This window comes from Trachypithecus francoisi, unplaced genomic scaffold, assembly GCF_009764315.1.
Source record: "Trachypithecus francoisi isolate TF-2019V2 unplaced genomic scaffold, Tfra_2.0 Lachesis_group1, whole genome shotgun sequence".
NCBI classification, from domain to species: Eukaryota; Metazoa; Chordata; class Mammalia; order Primates; family Cercopithecidae; genus Trachypithecus; species Trachypithecus francoisi.
Window position 1 is genome coordinate 83131596 of NW_022681454.1, and position 24886 is coordinate 83156481.

At 38.8% G+C, this 24886-nt stretch overlaps 1 protein-coding gene across 1 annotated transcript; it reads right to left on the minus strand.

Moving 5' to 3' along the window:
- Positions 1-400: 400 nt before the first annotated feature.
- On the minus strand, positions 401-24883 carry NIPAL1 (NIPA like domain containing 1). Its single transcript, XM_033214744.1, has 6 exons — positions 24747-24883; positions 15646-15912; positions 10376-10432; positions 7428-7518; positions 5496-5656; positions 401-4975 (listed from the first exon to the last, which is right to left on the minus strand). The coding sequence occupies exons 1-6, from the start codon at positions 24790-24792 to the stop codon at positions 4365-4367; spliced, it is 1233 nt and encodes a 410-aa protein (XP_033070635.1). The 5' UTR covers positions 24793-24883; the 3' UTR covers positions 401-4364.
- Positions 24884-24886: the final 3 nt, after the last annotated feature.

Below are 24886 nucleotides of genomic sequence, written 5' to 3' on the forward strand. Positions count from 1 at the left end.
TGAAACTTTTTTTCTCTTATTTTTTGAAATGAGTCAGAGTCTCGCTGTGTTGCTCAGGCTGGAGTGCAATGGCACAATCTCAGCTCACTGCAACCTCTGCCTCCCAGGTTCAAGCAATTATCCTGCCTCAGCATCCCAAGTAGCTGGCATTACAGGCGCGTGCCACCGTATCCGGCTAATTTTTTATATTTTTGGTAGAGACAGGGTTTTACCATGTTGGCCAGGCTGGTCTCGAACTCCTGACCTCAAGTGATCTGCCCTCGGCCTCCCAAAGTGCTGGGATTACAGGCATGAGCCACGGGCCCAGCCTGAAACCTTCCTTTTAATCTCAAAACAAAATGGCAATAGTTTTGCCATTATATATGCTTAACATTTATAAACTAAAAACTGAACTCAAAAGCATAATTAAATCACATTTTATTGCAAATGAAAAATATACAAACATTTAAGATTTATAAACTTTCTAAAATGAACAGTATAAACACTTGCAAAATATAAGACTTCATGAAGTTTATTCAAAATATTTGAGAATATTTCATATATTCATATGTTTTTCTGCAAAGCTTTGTTGGAAGGGGAAAATAGCATTTAGTTCAGTTTTTCTGGTTTTATTAAGAAAAACATTTTTGCTGGAATACTTTTGTATTGGCATTGAGATGGTATGATGAATTCACTTTCACTCGCATTATTTAAAATGAGATAATGTGACAAATTGAGAAAAGATGAATGTATAAAAATCGGCACTCAATGGTCCTAAGTCTCTAGGGACAAGACTGTAAGAATTCAAATGCTGATTCAAAGAAAAGTAAATTTTACTAAGTGCCTATTATCAAGCATAATGCCAGATCCTTTCCATGTATTTAATACTTTAAAATATGTGTTAATTTCATGTGCTAAATCTAAAGGGTCTTATGAAAATTATGCAATCTGAACTTATAATAAATAACCATTGACCTAAGAATAAAATTGTAAGACAAAAGTATAATGAAACTTATCTTTACAGAAGTAGGAAAATCTTTCCATTTGTCCTGTGTGAGCACAACTTTGTAATCCTTAAGAACACACATGCAGATATTCACGTAAGAAATCTTAAGATATGTACATGATGACAAAGTATTAAAATATATACATAAACTACTAGTTAAGACTAATAGTCTGAACATAGGGATCCAGCATTTTACTCTTCCTTAGACATTATCTTCCCATTTGGGATTTTTTTTTATTTTTTTTTGAGATGGAGTCTTGCTGTTACCCAGGCTGGAGTGCAGTGGTGAAATGTTGGCTCACTGCAACCTGCCCCTCCTGGGTTCAAGCAATTCTCTGTCTCAGCCTCCAGAGTAGCTGGGATTATAGGCACCTGCCACCATGCCTGGCTAATTTTTGTATTTTTGGTAGAAACAGGGTTTCACCATGTTGGCCAGGCTGGTCTTGAACTCCTGACCTCATGATCTATCTGCCTCAGCCTCGCAAAGTGCTGGGATTACAGGTGTGAGCCACTGCACCCAGCCAAAAATTTTTTAGTGTTAGATTTGCAATAACAGTTTGGTTTTTTTTTTTTAATGCATTTTTTAAAATGCATCAGTAACTTTTATGTAGACAGTTTTCAAATATTTCATTGTTTCTCAGCATACTTCAACTCATTAAATATTTCCCAGTCTTCCTCCTGGGCATGCATACATGTCAACACCAGTTCAATTTCCTGTCCAGGGTACCCAATGAACCTTGTGTTTGGGAACCTTTGACCTGCTCATAACGTACCAAGGGCAAACACTTTGTAAAAGATGACACAAAGAAATGTCTGAAACTTAAATTCACCAGAACAGAGAATCACCAGAGTCCCAGGTTGGATGTCAAGAAAAATGCCATTGATTTCCTCACCAAGAAGGTGTCCTAGAGAGATCAATAACGTTCTTAATATTAAAAAAAATATTAAAATTTCTGCAATTTTCAAATGCCACTTTATCAGAAGATACTTTTCTGGGGCAGGGTCTCACTCTGTCACCTAGGCTGGAATGCAGTGGCACAATCATAACTTACCGCAGCCTTGAACTCCTAAGCTCAAATGATCCTCCTGATTCAGCCTCCTGATATTTTTTACATTTTTTAGAGAGATGGGGTCTAGCTTTGTTGCCCAGACTGGTCTCAAACTCCTGGCGACTAGAAATCCTCCCACCTGAGCCCCCCAAAGTGTTGGAATTACAGGTGTGAGCCACTGCCCAGCCAGAAGATACTTCTCCTACAAACTTGTGTTCATAGCTTATATATCTGATATACAAGTAAAGTGGAACAGCAATCAACAGAGTAAACACGTATATGACCTGAAGTATCAACCCATGGACCTTCCATGGATTACTGATTTTCAAAAACGTAGACTGCATTAGAATTGCACTCAACACTAAACTATGCTGAAAAGACTATAATGTATAATAGAACATTAGGGCCTTGCAGCCATCTCAGGTAGGTTGTCATTGTGAACATCAGTCATTGTTTAATAGAACTGCGGAAATGCCGAAGTCAGTTTAATTGAATTCTGAATAATAAAGTTTACAATTATTACCTTGGGTAGTCTTGAGCTAGCTTAGAAACAAAAACCAAATCTAATAACATTTAAGGTTAGAGCAGAAAAACATTCAGTCAACCTGCTTTTTTTTTTTTTAATGACAACTTTTTGGTTAGGATTTTTGTTTTGAGAAAAATAAGATTAGTATAAAAATAGGATAGCCAACTTATTTTCCATAAAATCAATGTGACAGTAAATCTGTCCATTACATTAAAGACTACCAAAAATGTTATTCCTGCCATGCGTTTGAAATGAGAGAGGAAAATTTTATAAACGTTTTAATGTGCAAAAAAGGTATTTTCCTGCAGTAGCCCCTGAGATCTTAGTATTTTGTTTGCCAGGAAGTTAACTTTCTATCCTATTAGAATATACCTATTTTTTAAGGTTAGTAACTAATTATAATTTCCTTAATAAGGGTGAAAGTGCAAAATTTCAAGAGAGACATTATAATTTGTTCAGATTTTTCACAAAGATTTTTCTAGTTGCTTCCAGTCTGTGGAAAACCCACTCTTTAGGGTTAAAACATTTGAGAGCAATTGAAGTGTAAGATATAATCCTGAAATAATGTAGCAATCTTTTACAAAAATCTCTATATCAACAAGAAAAATAACCTTTAGGACAAAAGAAAGGAAAAAAAAATGAACATAAGTGACTCCAAAGCTGAATTCACCTGGACTTCTTCAGAAACTCCATTTTGTCCTATGTCTTCCAGACCTGAGTTAATTAATGGAACCTGTGAAAACAATCACGTATCTGTGCTTTTGTAAGAAGAAAACATTTTCCTTTATGTGAAGTATTTTTCTCTTCCTGCGTTCTCCCTCTTCAACTGGTAGTAAATTCCTATGGTATGTCAGTGAGTCACAATTCATAAACTCTTCATGGGTGGCTGTGTCTTGTGTATTCTAGCCCACTAACAAATAAAGCAGGCTTTTTTTTAATTTCTTTTTTCTTAAAATAACTAATTAGCTATCTAGTTTAAGAAGGAAGGTGCAGAAGGAAGAACAAAACACCTGTGATCTCACTTCTCAATTTAAACAAAAGTTTTTAAAGCAAAAGCCCCTTGCCCTTTTTCTTTTTTGAGACAGGGTCTTACTTTGTCACCCAGGCTGGAGCGCAGTAGCACAACCTGGGCTCACGGCAGCCCCAACCTTGCAGACTCAAGCGATCCTCCCACCTCAGCCTCAAGTGGTTGGGACTACAGGCGTGTGCCACCATGCCTAATTTTTGTATTTTTTGTAGAGACAGGGTCTCGCCTTGTGGCCCAGGGTGGTCTCAAACTCCTGAGCTCAAGTGATCTGCCGCCTTGGCCTCCCAAAGTGCTAGGATTACAGGTGTGAACCACCGTATCTGGCCTCTCTTCTCAGTTTTAATAATTTGAAATTATGACTCAACGGAGAATATGACTGATACTGTGTCTGTCAGAACACTGCTAACTTTATATTGGTGAATGACTGTGAGTCTAAAAATAGCCACCAAAGAAATGAAGAGCCACCTGGCAGAGACAAAGATATTGTGACCAGAATGAGGAGATTATTCTGAGACACATATAGCACTTTGACTTCTTTGATCCTTAGAGAGTATTTCAAAGTTTGTAGAAATGAAAAGCAGCAGAAGTCTTCTGGAGGATAATCAATTTGATTTTCAAATTCGACTGCCAAAAAAATGGCATTTTTACTTGTCCTCACATCTAAATTAGTTAGAAATGTAAAAATGCTAACTTTCCTAGCAGTTCTTCCAGGAAGCAAGCATTCATTTTCCTCTTCGTGTGTCTCATATTGGTTAAAACTCAGTGTTTCTAGAGACTTCAGTCATCAGTTCTACTAAACAAGGTAACGTCATCATTGTATCCCGGGGCTGAACACTCCAAGTTCTCTAGTAAAACATAATTGTTTTCATTGACATTCAGAGAGATGGCTTCTTTCTTAGCAGTGGATGTAAGCTCACTCCAGGTAATGTCAGTATTTTTAAAAGCATGTAGAAGGAAGATGCCAATGATAATAGTGAAGAATCCACTTAGGGTCCCAATGATATCTCCAGCTGTCATGCCATACCACTCTTGGAATAAGACGGCAGAGCAAGTGACTACCATGGATGTGAAGAATACATAATAAATGGGTGTCACAAGAGAGGTATTAAAGGTGTCCAGTGCCTTGTTGAGATAGTTAATCTGTGTAGTTACTGAAAGCACAAGTACAGCCAGCAAAACAAAGACCAGGGGATGTTTGTAAACTGGCTTCCATTCTATCAGCTCCTTAATGGCAATTCCCAGGCCTTTGACAGAAGAAACTGAAAATGCTCCAATCAAGGAACAGATTGAAATATAAACCAATATATTGGTCTGTCCTTTCTTTGGAGCCACAATCAAAATCAGCACCAAGGAGATCACAGTTATGATCATAGCAAAAGAAATAAACCCTGTTAGGAGGAGAAAAGAATGTGATGTTAGAAAATGCTCACAGGATTATACCTTTCTGAAATCTTGTTAGTCATGAGTTTAAGAGCATAGGTATTTTAGAAATAGAAGTGAGATCAAATTAAAAACAACATTATATTGCATAGTTCTCAATATTTTACAAAGAATTTTCACAAACATATCATTTAAATGTCACCAATACCACTATGAGCTAGGGTAAATATTATCAGAGTAAAATTTTTTATTTTCAGAGGAAGAAAGTGGCAAAGACTTGATTTTGAATATGTCTCTTGCCTCTACCATCCCCATTTCTCCCTTTCATTGTGTAAGAGGGGAAGCATGAACACAAAAATAAGTTCTGCCATCTTTTCAGGAGAAATAATAATCAAACCTCACTGTATCTCACAACCCACAAGGCAGCCCACAATGTAGAAAGCTTATTGCAATATTATTACAGATACTATTTGGTGAGGAGAAAAAGTGGAGTAGAATTTGAGTGGTTCTTTAGGGTGAATCACAGACCTGGGTCTCTCAATTTCATTTCCATTTCATGCAAAGATGTGACTTCCTCTTCTTGTGGGGCATGGATAACCATCACAGTTGACCCCAGTATACTTAACATGCAGCCTATTTTCCCATGAATGTTCAAGTGCTCGTTTAAAAAGTAGGAAGATAATATTGCACTGTTGGGAGAGAAAAAATAAAAAATCACTATAGTTCAACTACCTTTTGATTCCATGGCAGCTCAGAAGTCACACTGTGGTACATGCCACCATGTATCCCAATGGGCTGACTGGAATACGCTATATGACACTGAGAACCCGAGATTGGTTTGAAACTCAGAACTGATGGGCAAATATGCTTCATTGTTTTTATATCTAAAAAGCTACAATATTCTATATCTTATAATCTTTCAGTGATCTTACAAGAGGTTCTACTCAAGTCATTTTCAATTTACCCATCTTTTCCTGTAAAGCCAAGCAAAATAGAAAATCTTTTATATCTTACTGGCATGATACATTTAGAATATGTATGCCCATGGATGTTTCAAAGAAAGATACATTCCTAAAGAAAAATTACTCTGCTCAGGGCTAATAATCAGCTAGTTCATACCACTACAATCAAACGGACCAGGAGTATCCAATCTTTTGGCTTCCCTAGGCCACACTGGAAGAATTGCCTTGGGCAACACATAATACATACTAACAGTAATGACAGCTAATGAGCAAAAGAAAAAAAATCACAAAAAAACTCATAATGTTTTAAGACAGTTTACAAATTTATGTTGGGCCACGTTCAAAGCTGTCCTGGGCCACGTGCAGCCCATGGGCCATGGGTTAGAGAAGCTTGACATAGATTTTCAAAATATCAAAATACTTCCTTACCACCTGCTACTGCTCTGATACTTAGACCTATCCGGTACTCCTAATGCTTCAGTTGCTGTAGTTTCTGCAAACCAGCCTCCTTCCTCTAATGCCCTGTATCCCCATGAAGGCAATTAAGTGCCCATCTGTCCTCAAGATTATGATCAATTACCAGGTACTTTCCTAAAGTTGCCCTCATGTGGCCACTTGTAGGACTGCAGCCTTAGTGAAGACACTACTATTACTACTACTACTAGCTATTCATTGCATAGACAAGTGTTCGAAGTGCTTTATGTGTATTAACTCACTTAATTCTCACAACAATCCTATAAAGAAGCTAAAAAGAATTTAGTAGGCTCAATAATAAGTTTTCTACTAGAGGTTGATAATGAATAGAAAAGAAAAAGACAAGAACAGACAAAAATGTATATGCTTATTAAACACATTCATTTGGGATCATAATAAACTCAGAAAAATTAGATACACATTCCATGAAATAGGAAAATTATTCCTGTTTCCAGTACTAAAGATACAGGGTCTCCAAACAGAAGTATCCAGCAAACAATGCAAGAATTTTAGTGAGAGTTAAAATTTAACCAAAACACCATGCTTTTAAAAGTCCTCTGATAACTACGGTCATTAACCACTATGATAAGAAAAAGAATTGACAGGACTCTGGCAATTTGTTCTGATGAGAGATTTAAAAAATCTTCTACGCTTCATGCATTGTTATAAATGTAAAACACATTTATGTTAGTAGGAAATCAAACTCACTGTGTCTTAGGTTTTTAAAATAATAATGTGACAGTCTATTTCCTATTTCTACTGTTACAGTCTTCTCAAATTATTTTTGTGATTTCAGGCAAGAAAAAGTATTATTCTCACTTTATGAATGAGTAAACTGAGGCTGAGTGACTTGTCCAAAGCCTCCCAGGAGTCTCAGAAATAATTTGGGTTCATCTAGACTTTTAGAGTCCAGGTTGGTCTAGATTTGTGTGTTTGCTTTTAGATATCCATAGCTGTATGTTTCTTATGGTTTATCTTGGTCTTAAAATACCTACAGAAGCCAAGTTCCTTGTTGCTCACATACCTTATGAGAACACTCAGAGCACCCAGAGGGGTGACCAAGGTGGCAGGTGCAAAAGCATAAGCAGCAAAATTTGCAGCTTCTCCTGCTCCCACTAGAAAGCAAGCAGAGATATTGACATAAGAAATGGGCTTGCTTGTCAGAAAAGAAAAACAAACAAGTCATGCAAAGCAGTGGACTTTTAACCCAAAGACATGAGAAGATGTAGCTAAAAAGAATGATGTAATGTGTTTTATAGTGGGTAGGAGATAATTAATATTAAGAGATGCAGACAAACTGTAATACCAGGTGATACAAACTCAAAAGATGCAAAAAATGGTGACAGATGAGTACCCATTTTAAATGGCTTTCAATAGAAATTTTTAGCTAACTGAAGACACATTTGGTGACTCTGATGAAATCTAGTAGAGGTAGCTTTGTAGTAAGCAGACAATTCTTTCATTTGCTCAAGAATACCTACAGTTTTGTAGGTTACCCACAACCACCAAAACCAGTTTGGAAAATTGGAATGGTTAAATCTGGTGTGTAGGTAGGGAATATCCAGCAATACCTGCCACAGGCCCATGAAGTTAGATATGCTTCTATTGTAAGTGATCTACAAGCAAGTAACAGTATCTCGGTAGCTTAACAAGATCCAGGGAGCTGTTTTAAAGTCATGATATGCTCCTGAATGTAATCTTTTTCTTATCTGAGGAACTCTAGACTTGCATGATATAGTGTGCTATAAATAACTTCTAGAGTGAGAGAAATCCCTTCAAGAGCTGGGCTCTTGTACTGGGGCCAAGTTATTCTCACAGAACACAGCTGGAAACTTGCCCACAGAATGTAGTATTTCATGCTGGCAACTACACCAAGCAAATGCTTACTGTAGAGAGAGAAAGGAACACCAGCATAATTTTTTTCTTTTTCCGTTTGTCTGGCTGCTATGCTACATCCCCCCAAATCTATAGGAGTACTCACCATTAGGAAAACATCATTAAACAAATCTAAACTTACAGAACAGAATAATTAAGACATTGCTCTTATCGGAAGAACCACTGCGAGGCCGGTGACTCATACCTGTAATCCTAGCACTTTGGGAGCTAGACGGGAGCAGATCACTTGCGGTCAGGAGTTCGAGATCAGCCTGGCCAATATGGTAAAACCCCATCTCGACTAAAAATACAAAAATTAGCCGGCTATGGTGGCAAGCGCCTTTAATTCCAGCTACTCTGGAGGCTGAGGTAGGAGAATCGCTTGAATCTGCGAGGTGGAGGTTGCAGTGAGCCACTGCACTCCAGCCTGGACAACAAGAGCGAGACACTGTCTCAAAAAATAAAAAACTAAATAAATAAAAAGGAAAAAAAAAAAAAAGAACCGTGGCAGTTTTCTTGGAATATTAAGGTTTCCTTGGATATTTTATATTATTTATATTTTTATCTTTATAAATAGCTTTCCAGGAAAACATTGACTTCATGATTAAAGTACTGTATGTATGTCACTTACTTAATCTCTAAGGTATGCTTTTCTCTCTTCAATACTGACATAAACTTTTTTACATGGTGAAAGCAAAATTGCAAATGTAGTCACATAATATTCTCCTTATAATTTCATTATAAAGTATGGGTAGTGTGGGGAGATGCAAGTAAAAGAGAAAAAGAGAATGATCCAAATACCTATCTGGAATCTTCCCAGATAGCCCTGGTCAATTTTTATTCAAATAAAGAAAGTGGATGTAAAAGTACCCTAAAAACTGAAGGGGTGACCGGGCACAGTGGCTCACGCCTGTAATCACAGCACTTTGGAAGGCCGAGGTGGGTGACCTGAGATTAGGAGTTCCAAGACCAGCCTGGCCAACATGGTGAGACCTTGTCTCTACTAAAAATACAAAAATTAGCTGGGTGTGGTGATGTGCACCTGTAATCCTAGGTACTCGGGAGGCTGAGGCAGGAGAATCGCTTGAACCTGGGAGGTGGAGGCTGCAGTGAGCCAAGATCGTGCCATTGCACTCCAGCCTGGGCCACAGGCAAGACTCCATCTCAAAAGAAAAAAAAAAAAAACAAACAAACAAACAAAAAAACACACACAAAAAAAAAACTACAATAAACAAAAACTAAAGGGGCTATACATATTTACATTATTTTCATTAATCACACTTTTAGACTCCACCATTTATTAACGAAAAGGTACCCAGTTCCTTCCCATAACAGGATCTTGCAAATACTGAAATGTGTTGCTTGGTTTGGGGGAATTCAGGGGAAGCTTTAAGACTCCTGGCTACAGAGAGAATTTATGATGTCCTTTTTGAGGTGAGCTTCCGTTTTAGGATTTAAAAAATTTCACTTAGTGGGGAGACTGAAGTCAGCAAAAGTGGCTGAGGCAGATGAACACTGCCTTCTATTTGGATATCACATTAGCATTTAGAAAGTGTTTTCAGATCCTACAAAGTCTCGTTTAATCCTCACAGCAGGTCTGGGAGGAAGGAGAGTGCTGACACCCCTCATTTCTTCTCCATTTGTTCAGTACCAAGCAGCCACAGAAGCCTTTCACTTATCTGTGTTGTTGTCCTGGCAAGGAAACTGTACTCGTTCTTGAGAAAATATGCAGCTACAATAGTCACAGGTTCAAATTAGGAGGTGGGAAAACATGAAAGAAAAGTACTTTTCTCTATTGTTATGGTGAAGAAAACAGCACAAGTCTGTGGTTAAAATACAATATTTCAAAGGTCAACTTTTTTCCTTGCATTCCAAGACAGTACTGAGAGCACAGGCGGTGGGAAATAAGAGTAAAAATTAATTTATTCATATATAATAGTATATATAGGACAATATATTATACTAACACAAAAATTTTTAGACTTAAATTCCATCCTTGTTCCATTCTTGACAGGAAGATTAACCAATTTTGAAAAATTTCATATAACCTATTTACTATCTTACAAATAAACAGTATTCTCAGTATTAAAAACTTACTTGACAGCAATCCTACCCACCAGAGCCATTCCTTCAGGTAAGAATGTCCACCTTGTCCTAAAATACAAAAAATAAAAATTAACAAAAAATGGATTCTACACTGGAGGAAGGTTTGAAGAATTGACTTCTAGGAAGCGTACTGGATTATGGTTAGAAAAGTTGTCAGTAAACTAAAGTCTCTTAGCTTATTTACTTGGTCATTTCCAAAGCTCTTTTAAAGCTTTCCCGCCCAACAATTTACAATGATTTAACAAATCCCCTAATGGATTAATTGCATTTAGATTTTTTTCCATGTTTCTCTTATAAATATAATGCTCTCATGAACCTCCCTACACATACATCTTTGTAACACTGGAATGATTATTTCTCCAGGATAAATTCCTAGAAGTGTAATTGTTGGGTAGGAGGAAATGCATTTTTTAAAGAAATTGCCCACCAGAAAAGTTATGTCAATTTTTTAAAAAACTTTGCAAATTTGATAGTCTTAAAATAGTATGTCATTTCAACCTGCATTTTTCTGTTTGCCACCCATTTTATTCTTTTATGAATCAGGAGTTCATTTTTGTTTTATTTTTCCTGATTTTTAAAATAGATTCAAGGGTACAAGTGTAGTTGTGTTACATCAATCTATTGTCAAGTCTGGCCTTTAGTGTATCTATTACCTGAATAGTGAACACTGAACCCAACAGGTAGTATTTCATCCCTCACCTGCTTCTACCCTTTTACCCTCCCACCTTTTGGAATCTCTAATGTCCATTATTCCACTTTGAATGTGCATGTGTACCCACGGTTTAGCTCCCACTTACAAGTGAGAACATGCAGCTTTTGATTTTCTGTTTCTGAGTCACTGCACTTAGGATAATGGCCTCCAGTTCTGTCCATGTTGCTGCAAAAGATATGGCTTCATTTCTCTAACAGCTAAGTAGTATTCTATGGTGTGTGTATATAAATAAACCACATTTTCTTTATCCAGTCCTCTGTTGATGGGTACTTAGGTTGATTTCATGACTTTGCTGTTGTGAAGAGCGGTGTAATAAACATTTGAGTGCAAGTGTCTTTTGATGAAATGATTTCTTTTCCTCAAGTAGTGGGACTGCTGGATTGAAGGGCAGTTCTATTTTTAGTTCTCTGAGAGATCGCCATATTGTTTTCCACAGTGGTTGTACTAATTTACACCCCCACCAACAGAGTATAAGCATTCCCTTTTCTCTGCATTCTTGCCAACATCTGTTGTTTTTTGACTTATTAATAATAGCCATTCTGACTGGTGTAAGATGGTATCTCATTGTGGTTTTAATTTGCATTTCTCTGGTGATTAGTGACACTGAGCATTTTTTCATATATTTGTTGGTCGCTTGCATGTCTTTCGAAAAATGTATGTTCATATCCTTTACCCACGTTTTTATGGGTTTGTTTTTTTCTTGTTGAGTTGACTGAGTTCCTTGTAGATTCTGGGTATTAGACCTTTGTCAGATGCTTAGTTTGCAAGTATTTTCTCCTATTCTGCAGGCTTTTTACCCTGTTGATTATTTTTCTTGCTCTGCAGAAGCTTTTTACTTTAAGTCACATTTGTCTATTTTTGTTTTTGTTGCATTTCCTTTTGAGGACTTAGTCACAAATTCTTTGCCTAGGCCAATGTCCAGAAAAGTTTTTCCTAGGTTTTCTTCTAGGGCTTTTATAGTTTCAGGTTTTACATTTAAGTTTTTAATCCATCTTGAGTAGATTTTTGTATATGGTCATATATAAGCTCCAGTTTTGTTCTTCTATATACTGTTCTACAATTTTCCTTGCACCATTTATTGACTAGGGCAGCCTTTCCCTAGCATATATTATTTTCAACTTCGTCAAAGATCAGTTGGTTGTAGGTATGCGGCTTTATTTCTGGGTTCTCTATTCTGTTCCACTGATCTATGTGTGTATTTTTATACCAGTACCATGCTGTTTTTGTTATGATAGCCTTATAGTATAATTTGAAGATACTGTGATACCTCCAGCTTTGTTCTTTTTGCTTAGGATTGCTTAAAACTTCCTGTATTATGTTTCCGTGTCACCTTTGTTTTTCCACAAATGATAAGTTTTTCTTAATTTGTAGGAAATTTTATTTAATCATCAGGTTCACCGTATTTATGTCAGTCAGATGTGTGGACACAAATACTTCATTTCAGCTATGGTTAAAATTAAAAACAGAAAACATAAATAGTAAATTACATTGGTACTAATGAGGACTGTAAAGGGAAGAAGATGGTTGACATAAGAGTTTTTGAGAGTTTGGATTAGTCAATGAGAGAATAACAAGCATCCGGTAGATGCACTCTGCTTATTTTCTACCTTGTCATGCTGAAATCAAGTTTCTGTTTCATCTACTGAAAAGGACAAAATGCTTTTAAGGTATTCAAAGGTTATCTTCCTACTACTCTAATCTATGACTTTATGTCATTATATTTACTATAGAAAATGGAGTTTTCTTATGAATTTTAATATACTTAACCCTCTGCATTTGACCTAATTGATTTTGTTATAATTAAACAGGATATATATGCTATGAAGACTATTTTGCAAAGTAGTTAAGTGTGCTTATTTAGGACTTTCTCCTTAAGAAATTGGCAAATAACTAACTTGGAATCATATTACAACCCTGGACCTGACTATTGTCTAGTTGGTATCTCTTTGGGTACTAGTGAAACAATATTTACTTACGTATGTTTATTGGTAATTTGCATTTCTTATTTTGTTTGTTTCTTGTTTATATGCTATGTCTATTTTCTGTTAGGGTACTAACCTTTTTACTTATTGACTGCAGTCACTTTTTATATATTATGAAACTATACTTTGTCACATATTTCATCATATTTTCCCCAATACATCATTTACTTTTTAGTTTCAGTTTTTAAATTGTTTCCATATGGGATTTTTTTCTCAATCTATATAATCTCTTCCTTTATATAAAATGAATTCTTTCCCAGCACTTTGGGAGGCCGAGGCGGGTGGATCACGAGGTCAGGAGATCGAGACCATCCTGGCTAACATGGTGAAACCCTGTCTCTACTAAAAAATACAAAAAACTAGCTTGGCGAGGTGGCGGGCGCCTGTAGTCCCAGCTACTCGGGAGGCTGAGGCAGGAGAATGGCGTAAACCCGGGAGGCGGAGCTTGCAGTGAGCTGAGATCCGGCCACTGCACTCCAGCCTGGGGGACAGAGCGAGACTCTGTCTCAAAAAAAAAAAAAAAAAAAAAAAAGAATTCTTTATCTTTATGCTTAGAAAAGGCTTTTTTTTTTTTTTTTTTTTTTTTTTTGAGACGGAGTCTCGCTCTGTCGCCCGGGCTGGAGTGCAGTGGCCGGATCTCAGCTCACTGGAAGCTCCGCCTCCCGGGTTTTTTACGCCATTCTCCTGCCTCAGCCTCCCGAGTAGCTGGGACTACAGGCGCCCGCTACCTCGCCCGGCTAGTTTTTTTGTATTTTTTAGTAGAGACGGGGTTTCACCGTGTTAGCCAGGATGGTCTCGATCTCCTGACCTCGTGATCTGCCCGTCTCGGCCTCCCAAAGTGCTGGGATTACAGGTTTTTTTTTTTTTTTTTTCCGATTATTTCATTTTTTTGGCCGGGTGCAGTGGCTCATGCCTGCAATCCCAGCACTTTGGGAGGCTGAGGCGGGTAGATCATCTGTCAGGAGTTCGAGATCAGCCTGGCCAATATGGTGAAACCCTGTCTCTACTAAAAATACAAAATTAGCTGGGCATGGTGGCGCATGCCTGTAATCCCGGCTACTTGGGAAGCCAAGGCAGGAAAATCACTTGAATCTGGGAGGTGGAGTTTGCAGCAAGCCAGAGATCATGCCATTGCACTCCAGACTGGCCGACAGAGCAAACCTCTGTCTCAAAAAAAAAAAAAAAAAAAAAATTATTTTATTTTTATATTAAATTCTAACCTATCTGGAATGTATTTTGCTGAATGGTGTGAAGTAGAACTTTCATGTTTTTCTCCTCTAATTTTTCCCAATTGTCTTAATACTTGGAATGATTTGTCCTTTCTCCACAGTTTTGAAATGCCACTTTTTAAAATAACAAATTCAATTGTTACATATACTTGGGTCTGTTTATAAGTTTTAAATTATCTTTTATGATTTTGTCTGCTTTAATGCCAGTACCAAATTGTTTTAATATAGCATATGTTTTCTGATAGTACAAATCTCATCTCAATAGTACTTTTATAAACTTGCTTGTGTAATTTACAGTCTTTAGTGTTTTTCCATATGGATGTTAGAAAAATGCTTAGATCTTAAAGTATACTTGATGAAAATGAATAGGAAACTCATTGTTAATGAAGGGATAGTCAGGCAGACCTACTCAGCATCTTAAATGTCACTATAAATAGCAGCCTAATTCTATTGTTGTCCATTTATTGATTTAATAAATATCTATTAGGTGCCAAACACTGCTAGGGAAGGTTCCTGTTCTTGAGAATCTACTATCAATAAGCAAGTAAACCTATCAGCAACAATAAAGAATACATGTACAACTAAAAATTATCCTAGGTACAGTGAGGGAAACTATTAGTGCAATGACAGAGAATAATGGGGGTGGGGTGGGGAGACCTGCTGTTAGAGAATGGTCAAGGAAGGCCTTTATGAGGTGATGTTACTCACACTGAAGTCTGAAGGATGAGTCAGCTGAATGAGGCAGGGAGAAGAGTTCCAGGCAATGGGAAAAGACCTGTGGGTGGGACAGAACCAGACCTATTCCAGGAACAAGAGAAAAGTAGGTGATGGGGAGAAAAGCAGAAGTTGGAGAAGTGGCAGAGATCAGACACTGGGAGACACAGCTGACTCCATCAAGAAGACAGAGACTAAGATAAACCAAGCCAGTGAGTTATTATCATTGTAGCCTAGGATAATTTTTAGTTGTACGTGTATTCTTTTTTATTGCTGATAGGTTTACTTACCTTGATAGTAGATTCTCAAGAACAGGAACCTTCCCTAGCAGTGTTTGGCCCCTAATAGATATTTATTAAATCAATAAATGGATAACAATTAGACTGCTATTTATAGTGACACTTAAGATGCTGAGTGGGTCTGCCAGACTATCCCTTCATTAACCATGAGTTTTCTATTCATTTTAATAAAAGACCTAAGTATTTTTCTAACATCCATATGGAAAAAATCAATAACTATAAATTACACAAGCAAGTTTATAAGAATACTGTTGAGATGTGGCCTTACAACAGGATCATTTCTGCAGTTAGAAACTTAAATTCATTAGTTGCATGTGTTTCTTACCAGCTCTAGTAACACCCTTGCTGGCCAGTTGCAAGAGGCCCTTCTTTTTCAGGATGAAGCTGGAGCCAATAAAAATACTTGAACTTACTGCCAGTACCAAGCCCACATAAAGACTGTATTTGTTTTCCACATTTGCTGAAATGCTCAAGTTGTTTATGCTGGAATTCAGGTCCGTGTAGAGCACAGGAGAAGCCAGCAGCTGTGACACATTTGTGATCTCACACCAAGCCTGGAAGGAGTTTTGACAGACCAGAGACAGCACATATCCTGGAAAAAAGGAAAGAAGAGAATGTCAGGAATGAAAGGGAGAGGTATTAAGGCTTACTGGCTTTCTGCAGGAATCAGAGCCTTGAGTGGATGGTACTGAAACATTTTACTACATGCAGGGAAGTCCTTAACAGGTGGCCCACAGGCCTACAGACATTGTCAAATTGGCTTGCACAGATTTTTGAAAATGATTTTAAAGTGTTTAGCTGTCATCACTTAAAAATGAGCAATTTTACACAAAAGCCTGGATTCCCCCTATAAATTCGATCTGGCAACACTTGTGTCTTTGTTCTGGCGAATCAGCAACTTGATGGAGCAGCGAATAGCTGTTCAGACCTGGCTTGTGCTCAGCAGTTCAACACAGCCTGTCACATCCCCTTCACTCTGCATTATCAGCCTGGCTACTGGAAAGCAGGGCTTGTGGGGCCTGAATGTAGGGAGGAAGCATAGCACCCTCAGTCTAGAAACCACACTGCAAGAAATCTATTCGCTGGGTGTGGTAGCTCACACCTGTAATACCAGCATTTTGGGAGGCCAAGGTGGGATGATTGCTTGATCCCAGGAGTTTGAGACCAGCCTGGGCAACATAGTGAAACTCCATCTACATAAAAGAAATTGAAAAATTAACCAGGCATGGTGGCGCACCTCTGTGGTCCTAGCTACTCGGGACGCTGAGGTGGGAGGATCACTTGAGCCCAGGAGGATGAGGCTGCAGTGAGCTGCGATCACACCACTGCACTCCAGCCTAGGTAACAGAGCAAGATCCTGTCTCAAAAAAGGAAAAAAGAAATTGGCTGGGCATTATGGTTGTAATCCCAGCATTTTGGGAGGCCAAGGTGGGTGGATCACTTGAGATCAGGCGTTCGAGACCAGCCTGGCCAACATGGTGAAACCTCATCTCTACTAAAAATACAAAAATTAGAGGGGCATGGGCATGGTGGTGCGTGCCTGTAGTCCCAGCTACTCTGGAGGTGGAGGCAGGAGAATCACTTGAACCTGGGAGGCGGTTGCAGTGAGCTGAGATTGCGCCACTGCACTCCAGCCTGGGTGACAGAATGAGACTATCTCCAAAAAAAGAATAAGAAGAAGAAGAAAGAAGAAGAGAAGAAGAAGAAGAAGAGGAGGAGGAGAGGAGGAGGAGGAGGAGGAAGAGGAGGAGGAGGAAAGAAGAAGGAGGAAGAAGAAGAAAGAAGAAGAAAGAAGAAGAAGAAAAGAAGAAGAAGAAGAAGAAAAGAAAGAAAAAGAAGAAAGAAGACAAAAGAAGACGAAGAAAGAAGAAGAAGAAGAAGAAGAAGAAGAGAAGAAGGAGGAGGAGAAGAAGAAGAAGGAGGAGGAGAAGAAGAAGAAGGAGAAGAAGAAGGAGAAAGAAGAAGAAGAAGAAGGAGGAGGAGAAGGATGAGAAGAAGAAGAGGAAGAAGAAGAAGAGGAGGAAGAAGAAGAAGAAGAAGAAGAAGAAGAAGAAGAAGAAGAAGAAGGAGGAGGAGGAGGAGGAGGAGGAGGAGGAGGAGGAGGAGGAAGAAGAAGAAGAAGAAGAAGAAGAAGAAGAAGAAGAAGAAGAAGAAGAAGAAAAAGAAGAAGAAGACGACGACTTAAGAAGAGGAAGAGGAAGAGGAAGAAGAAGAAGAAGAGGAGGAGGAGGAGGAAGAAGAAATCTGTCTAACTATTTTGGTTGAGTCATTTGATGGGCATGAAGAATTATATATTTCAGAAAACATTTTAAAAGTGAGTTTAGTTTTCTGTACCACTTTCCCTGATTTTTCAGGTCTATTAATCCACTGTCTCCTAAAGAAAATAGAATCTAATAAAAAATGAATTAAGTATCATTAGGTTTTTTAAAAAATGAGATTCAGAGAAGCATGTAAATCCCCTGAACTAAGTCCACTATTATAAATGTCTTGGAATTTTGAGGCTAAACACTAAAACACAAAATGAAAACAAAATGAAATGAAGTTTTACACTACGTAAGAAATTTTTGTAATCTGTTCTTCACTCGAAAAGACACCAACAAGGTGACATTGTGACAAGATGTTCTGTCTTCCCATCTTTTTTCCCTTAAAAATGGCAAATTCTCCCATTATGAATTACCCTAAACAAAAGAGGGTAAAGGAAAATTAATCAGATACAATTTTGTAATTCAATTCTTAGAAAAGTTTTACATTTCAAAAATCTTAAGGCATATAAGCAACAAAAGGCTGTTTGATCAAATGATGTCTTAGCAACAAGACTTCCATAAGTGGACCTATGTACCTCTGGCAAAGCTTCATGAAGCCACCTGAATTTTACCACATGCAAAGTTAAGAAACACCCATGAAGTTCAGCTCTGAAAAATAATAAAATAATGGAATTCAAGGTTTTCATGACTATTATTTAATTTATCTCTGTAATTTGAAAATGACCCAACTTTGCTTCAGAAATCCAGAAAAGTTGGACATGGTGTCCCACCCTTGTAATCCTAGCACTTAGGGAGGCAGAGGTTAGAGGTTTCCTTGAGCATTGGAGTTCAAGACCAGCCTGGGCAATATAGCGAGATCTCCACAAAAACAAACAAGAAAACAAAACAAAGAAACAGAAATCCAGAATAAACTCAAAGTCAAAACTAAATATTCTAACTGCTGCAAATTTTCATTTCTTTTTTTTCTGAGACAGGGTCTCACTCTGTCACCCAGGCTGTAGTGCAGTGGTGCCATCACAGCTCACTGCAACCTTGACCTCCTGGGTTTAAATGATCCTTCCACCTCGGCCTCCCAAGTAGCTGGAACCACAGGCATGCACCACCATGCCCAGCTAATTTTTAAGTTTTTTTTGTAGAGATGGGGTCTCACTACATTGGTCAGGCTGATGCTGCAAATTTTCAAGCAAGTTAGCCCTTAGCAATCTTGTTCCACACCATGTTTATCTCATTCAAGCCCCAAGAAGGGAAAGTGATTAAGTATATTTTTGTAAGAATTTTGATTACATTCATTCCTGAGAAAATATTGGACCTGACTTACCAGTGAATTCCATGGCTGCATTCATGTCATTTACTATGCAGTTAACATAACCATTCCAAAACTTTGTCTCTGAAATCAGTGTGGGTGGATCTCATTCCAGTGAAACAATATTCCTTTTAAGTTGTTGACACAGCAAAATGTTTCTGACATTGTAAGGGGTGTGGGAGCAGAGGGTCATAAGGGAGATCAAATGATCACTGTTGCATTTTGCAAGTTCTCATTGTAACTGGCAGGCATGAATGCTTCAAGTTTTATGGCAGGAAAAATAATAAAAATCTTGTCTGGTTACTGACCTTAGGACTTAAATTGTTTTATGCTTTGGGAACATGTTAGGGAGAGAGCCTACGGCAGATATGACTGAAAGAGGAAAGAAAGGATGGGTTAGTGGATGTGGAGTGGCCTACGGGAGAAGGGGAGAGATGGGTAATGGAGGTTGTGTGGGCAGGGAATTTGGAGTGTTTTAAGGGAATCAAAGACATCTCAAGTCACAATTGGCTTATCAAGATTCAAGTAAGCACAGTAATTTTCCAGGGAGTTTAATCCAGACTTCATTCCACAGAAAGAGAACATCTACTACATTCATTATTTTTCATTTTTAATAGACACCATCAATAATCCTCTAAAGTGACTATACCAAGGTATACTCTTGCTAGCCAAGAACATGTATTTCTTCTTTGATGTCATTTTTCTAAATAGAGAGCAATTAATATTTAGGAAATATATGTTATAAATATATATATACACCAATGTATCAAACAGCCAATTTAAGAAAGCATCACCCCTCAGAGTTAATAACTATCCTGATTTTCTCTTTAACATTCTTTTGCTTATAAAAAAGATTTTCTCCATATATCTTGAAAATGTTTTTGCCTCTTTTTGCACCTATGAAAATGTAATGATAAAGACATTGTTGTTCGGTGACTTGTCTTTGAGATTCATCAAGACAGGATGCATGTGGCTGCAGGATTTGTTTTTCCCCCACTGTTCTAGAGAATTCCACTGTATAACTATCACACAATTAATTTTTCTATTTTATAGTTGGTTGATATTTAAGTAATTTACAGATCCTACAAACAGTACTCCTAATGTTCTTCTATTACGTTGAACTCTATGAAATTGATAACTGAAAAATTTGAACCCTATGACAAGTAGTTTCATATAGATCAACCTAATATTTATCTTCTACGTACAGGTGTAATAGTTTACATACACACACCTTTAACATTTACAAATGAAGATCTACCATCTATAATCATGGGCAAGTTGAGTAATGGCTCTTGGTTTCAGTTTGCCCATCTGTAAAATGAGGGACTTTGACTCAGTGATTCTAAAGTTTGATCATAATCTATGTTTGTTCTCAGAATTACTTACATACTGGTGCCTCATAAATGTTGCTGATGGACCAGTTCTAAACTCATAGACACTGACAGACGGGAGATAGTTTAAAGAAACTGATGCCAATATATTAAGTGACACTGGCCAAAGTTATGTAACTGCTAAAACCCGGGCCAAGTAACCCAAATCCCATCCAGCATTCTATTTCAGAAAAATAAAAACATAAAGTACAAGAAAAAGCCAGTTGAAATTTATTATTCATTTATATGAGGATGAAATGCTTTAAATAATTTGTCAAATATTTGCCTATAGAGAATAATAATATAAATAATAATTTAAATGGTCCAGTTTATTACATGGAATAGAAATCTGGTTTTAAGAAAGTCAATGATTGTATAAAATTACCTTTTTAATCACTGCAAGATATTTCCTGTTGGGGGTCTCACCATCTATTCCACTGTGATAGTTTGGATTATTATTCATTCAATATTCAGCCCCTTACCCTTCCCAATGTGGGCAAAGGTGCTTCACCTGATGTTGGGCTGAAAGTGATTTGGTGGCCAATGGGATGTCAGCAGAAGTGATATGAAGCTAGATTTCAAAAATGCTTATGTGGTTGGGTTTACTCATTTGCATCTCTGTAATTCCCTGAGGAGTTGCTCTCCCTTCAGCCTCAGCACCCAAATAAAGACACATGGAGCAGATCTGAGCTCATCCTACATGAAGGAGCCAAACCCAGGTGGACGTGTAACCTGAAGCAGAGACACATAGGTGAGCCCCATCTAGATCAGTCAACCTTCAGTTGACCTAGAAACCTAAGCAAGAATATGTGATATACCTGCCTATTCATATTAGCATAGGAATGACTGAATGAAATCTCTTTATGTCTGGTACAATTTATTCTCCAAACACTAACCAGTGGGAAGTAAGTTATATCACTCCCTGGCTTAATCCTCCCTGTCCCCTGTCATGGTTTTTCATCTTAACTTAACAAAATCTCAACTCCTCACTAACTTTGAACTTTAAAGCTTCTCATGCTCTGAAACTGCCTCATCTCTGACATCATATTGCATTACTCTCCCTCTCACCCCTCTCTGAAACACTAATCTTCTTTTCCTTCATTCAACAAATATGTATGGTGTACTACCTGTTGGGCATTTTCTAGAATCTGGAGACACAAAAATGAATACAACAATGCTCCCTCTCACTTATATTCCAGTGGGGGGAGATAAGATTAACAAACAAATAACTATACGTATGTTAAGAGTGCCATGGCAAGTAGTAAAAGCAGCATCAAGGAATATATTTTTTTAAAACAGGATTAAACAAAAGAGCCTCTCTGCTAAGTCTAAAAGCAGAAACCCTGAGGGGTTGAAGAAACTGCGGTCAGCCAGGTTACCTGGGGTGACAGAAAGGGAGATGGTATGAGATGTGGCTAAAGAGTAGGTGGGAGAAGGATCAGGTGAAATGAACCTTTAGACAAGTAGGTCTGATCTTGTCATTCCTCCTTCCAAAACTCCACAAGGGCTTCCCTTCTCATTCAGAAAAAAACCCCAAATTCCCACTATAGTCTATAAGGCCCCGTGGAATCCTGTCTCCAGCTGTCTAACCTCATTCCTCACTATTGCCTTTTCTTCTGTTCCTTTCATAGAATAAGTTCCTTCTCAACTTAAACTTTTTAAAAAGCAGCCGTTCCTGAGCCTGTTACAGAGTGCTGGCTGGCATAGCTAGCTTCTTCTAAGTGAGAGGACTAAGCAACTCAGAGAGGCCTTCCCTTCCTTCCCAATCTAAAGGAACATCTCACTTTCCATCATATGTTCCCAATCAAATAGACTTCCTCATACAGCTTAATTACAGTTTTATAACAACCTTCATACATGTTTGAATTTGTTTCTTTTAAAGATAATTTTGGATTAGAGACTCTTTTGAAGCATCTGTAGCTTTAAAAGTCAAAACCAATGTGGGGTGAGGGGTGGCTCACACCTGTAAACCCAGCACTTTGGGATGCCAAGGTGGGAGGATCACTTGAAGTTAGGAGTTCAAGACCAGCCTGGTCAATACAGTGAAACCCTTATTAAAAATACAAAAATTAGCTGGGTGTGGTGACATGTGCCTGTAGCCGCAGCTACCTGAGAGGCTGAGGCAGAATTGCTTGAACCCAGGAGGTGGACGTTGCAGTGAGCCAAAATTGCACCACTGCATTCCATCCTGGGCGACACAGTGGGACCCCTCCTCAGAAAAACAAAACAAAATAAAACAAGTCAAAACCAAAGTATGAAGTTAACTTTTTCTTCATGGAAGTTCAACTGGAATGCTCTATCCTCAGATCTCATGACTGACACCTTGTCATTTGGGTCTCAGCTTGAATATCACTTTCTTAAAGGGCTTTCATTGAATACCCAATCTAAACATCCCAACACTCTTGATACGTTACTACTATTATAACGATCTTTTAAATTACTTTGTTTCTTGCATAGTAGCTGCTTTCTGGATAGTAAGGTGCCTGAGAGCAGGAACCTAGTCCTAGAGTCTAGGACCAGACTGTCTTGCAGATCCCTTTATTCTAGCACCTATGCCACTGCTTGGCACATGGGACTCTTGTTACTTGAACGAACAAGTGAAAATTTGAGTCTTTGTTTACTCCATGTCAAGCTCTGAGTGGTATAGTTCATATGTAATCCCACCTGTACCTACTCTTCAGAACTGTAAACTGGAGGGATGATGCCCAATTTATAGACAGGCAAAAGGCTCAAGGAAGCTAAGTTACAGCTCAGACTGTCTGATGCCAAAGCCTAATCTCTTCCCACTACTAATAACGTGCATTCAGATTTCTAAGTTTTTCTCACCAGCTTTCCACACAATTAATTACCATGGTTAATCACAGGTATTAAGCCTGGAGCTTAAATGTTTCTTGCTGGAACTCAATGCACAAGCAAAGCAGGAAAAACATCCGGAAGCTCAAACACTTTAGTGGGTGTAATTCATATACCCTCCTTACTTACAGATCCTTGGGTAAACAAGGGTGGGTGTGTTAGTAACCGTCGGATTTGCTGGGTTAGAAATTATTTAGAAAAAGGGCACACAACCTGACTGTCTAGGAAATAATTCTTGATTCAGCTGCCTTAAAAATTTTGTTTTTTAATAGTTTGTGAATTGTTCACACATTTTTTCTCTTTTTGAGAAAAAATGGGACTAGGGAATAATTCTAGATCCAGCTGCCTTTAAATTTTTGTTTTTTAATAGTTTGTGAGTTGTTCAGGCATTTTTGCTTTTTTTGAGAAAAAAGACTAGAAAATAATTCTAGATCCAGCGGCCTTAAAATTTTGTTTTTTTGTTTTTTTTTTTAATAGTTTGTGAATCGTTCAGGCATTTTTCTCCTTTATTTGATGTCTCTTCTCTTCCTTGCTGGCATGGTTTTGACGAGCTCACTTGTTAAAAAGGAATAAGGTGGAAGAGTCAAGAGGAGAGGAAACCAGGGAAGTTGCAAGCACCTTTGCACAGGTGTATATGTATATACATACATATATATACATATATATATGTAAGGGAACTATAGATATGTGTGGGTATATATAGTTCTTACCATGCCTTTCACTGCCTCCCTTCCCCTTTACTGCATTACCAGGTAAATTAAAAAGCTGCTTTCCCCTTGGTATGGTGAAAACCATCATTTCAATATATCTACATCCTTCCAGTCGCTCCCCCTATCCCCTTCCTTACTTTTATCGGGGCCTTCGGTACGGAGACTGCAGAAAGCCCTCCAGTGTTGCGGACACCTGGCGAAGGGCAAGGAGCCTCGGCCAGAGATTTCACAGGGCTCAGGCGGGAAGCAGTGAGAAGAGCCTGCAAACGAGTGCTCCCGGTTCCCGGTTTCCTCTCCAGTACGGCTCTCGCTTTAAGCAGCCAAAGAGTGACTGCACAGCGAGTCAGACAGGCTTGTGGGTTTGGAGACCTTTTCATGTCCAAGGAAGAGGAGAGATGTGGACGGCCCAGACTTGCCCAGCGCCCACCCCCGCGGCCCCAGGCGATGCTCTCGCTGTGCTAGATCCCCGGGAGTCAGAGGAGGGCGCAGCGCAGAACTCCCACGGGCGCCCCAGGCAGACACGCCCTCTGCCCACCGGGTGACGTCGGCCCCAGACTTTGGAAGCGAGCCTGAGTCAGAAGAAACGTCCTTCTCAGAGGGACTCGGGATTCTTCCCATAGCATCCTGAGTTTCCCAGTCCCACACGCAGCACGCGGTAATTTACACGGGTCGGCCTCGCGAATCGAGTGGGAGTCTCATCTGCCTTATTCCACTCAGGTTCTCCAGCACAGCCCGAATCGCCTAGGCACCCCTAAGTGTTGAAAGCCTGGCTGGACGGCCGACTGACCGAATGAATGAATGAGTGAACGACTACTTTCAGAGTCGGTACATCCCCCCTTTCTAGTCTCCGCAAGTATCCGGGGACCGCCCACCCGGTCTCTTGGCCACTCAGCTGCTAGGTCCCTCGGCTCAGGGCAGACACAAACCTTCTCGGCAGGGCTCTCCAGGCGGCAGCCTCACCCGTGCCGCCATGGCCCCAGGAGGGGGCTTCCGGAACGCGAGCGCTGGCTCCTCACCAGGGCCTCTCCTCCACACGCACCTGTGGCGGACCCGGCTGCGGCGTCTG

Excerpts from the sequence above, each read along its gene's own strand:
- NIPAL1 (XM_033214744.1), bottom strand. The coding sequence starts at position 24,792 with ATGGCGGCACGGGTGAGGCTGCCGCCTGGAGAGCCCTGCCGAGAAG. Across the intron at positions 15,913-24,746 it reads TGGAGAGCCCTGCCGAGAAG|GATATGTGCTGTCTCTGGTC; the intron begins GTTTGTGTCTGC and ends CCTTTTTTCCAG. Across the intron at positions 4,976-5,495 it reads AATGAAATTGAGAGACCCAG|GGTTTATTTCTTTTGCTATG; the intron begins GTCTGTGATTCA and ends TCCTCCTAACAG.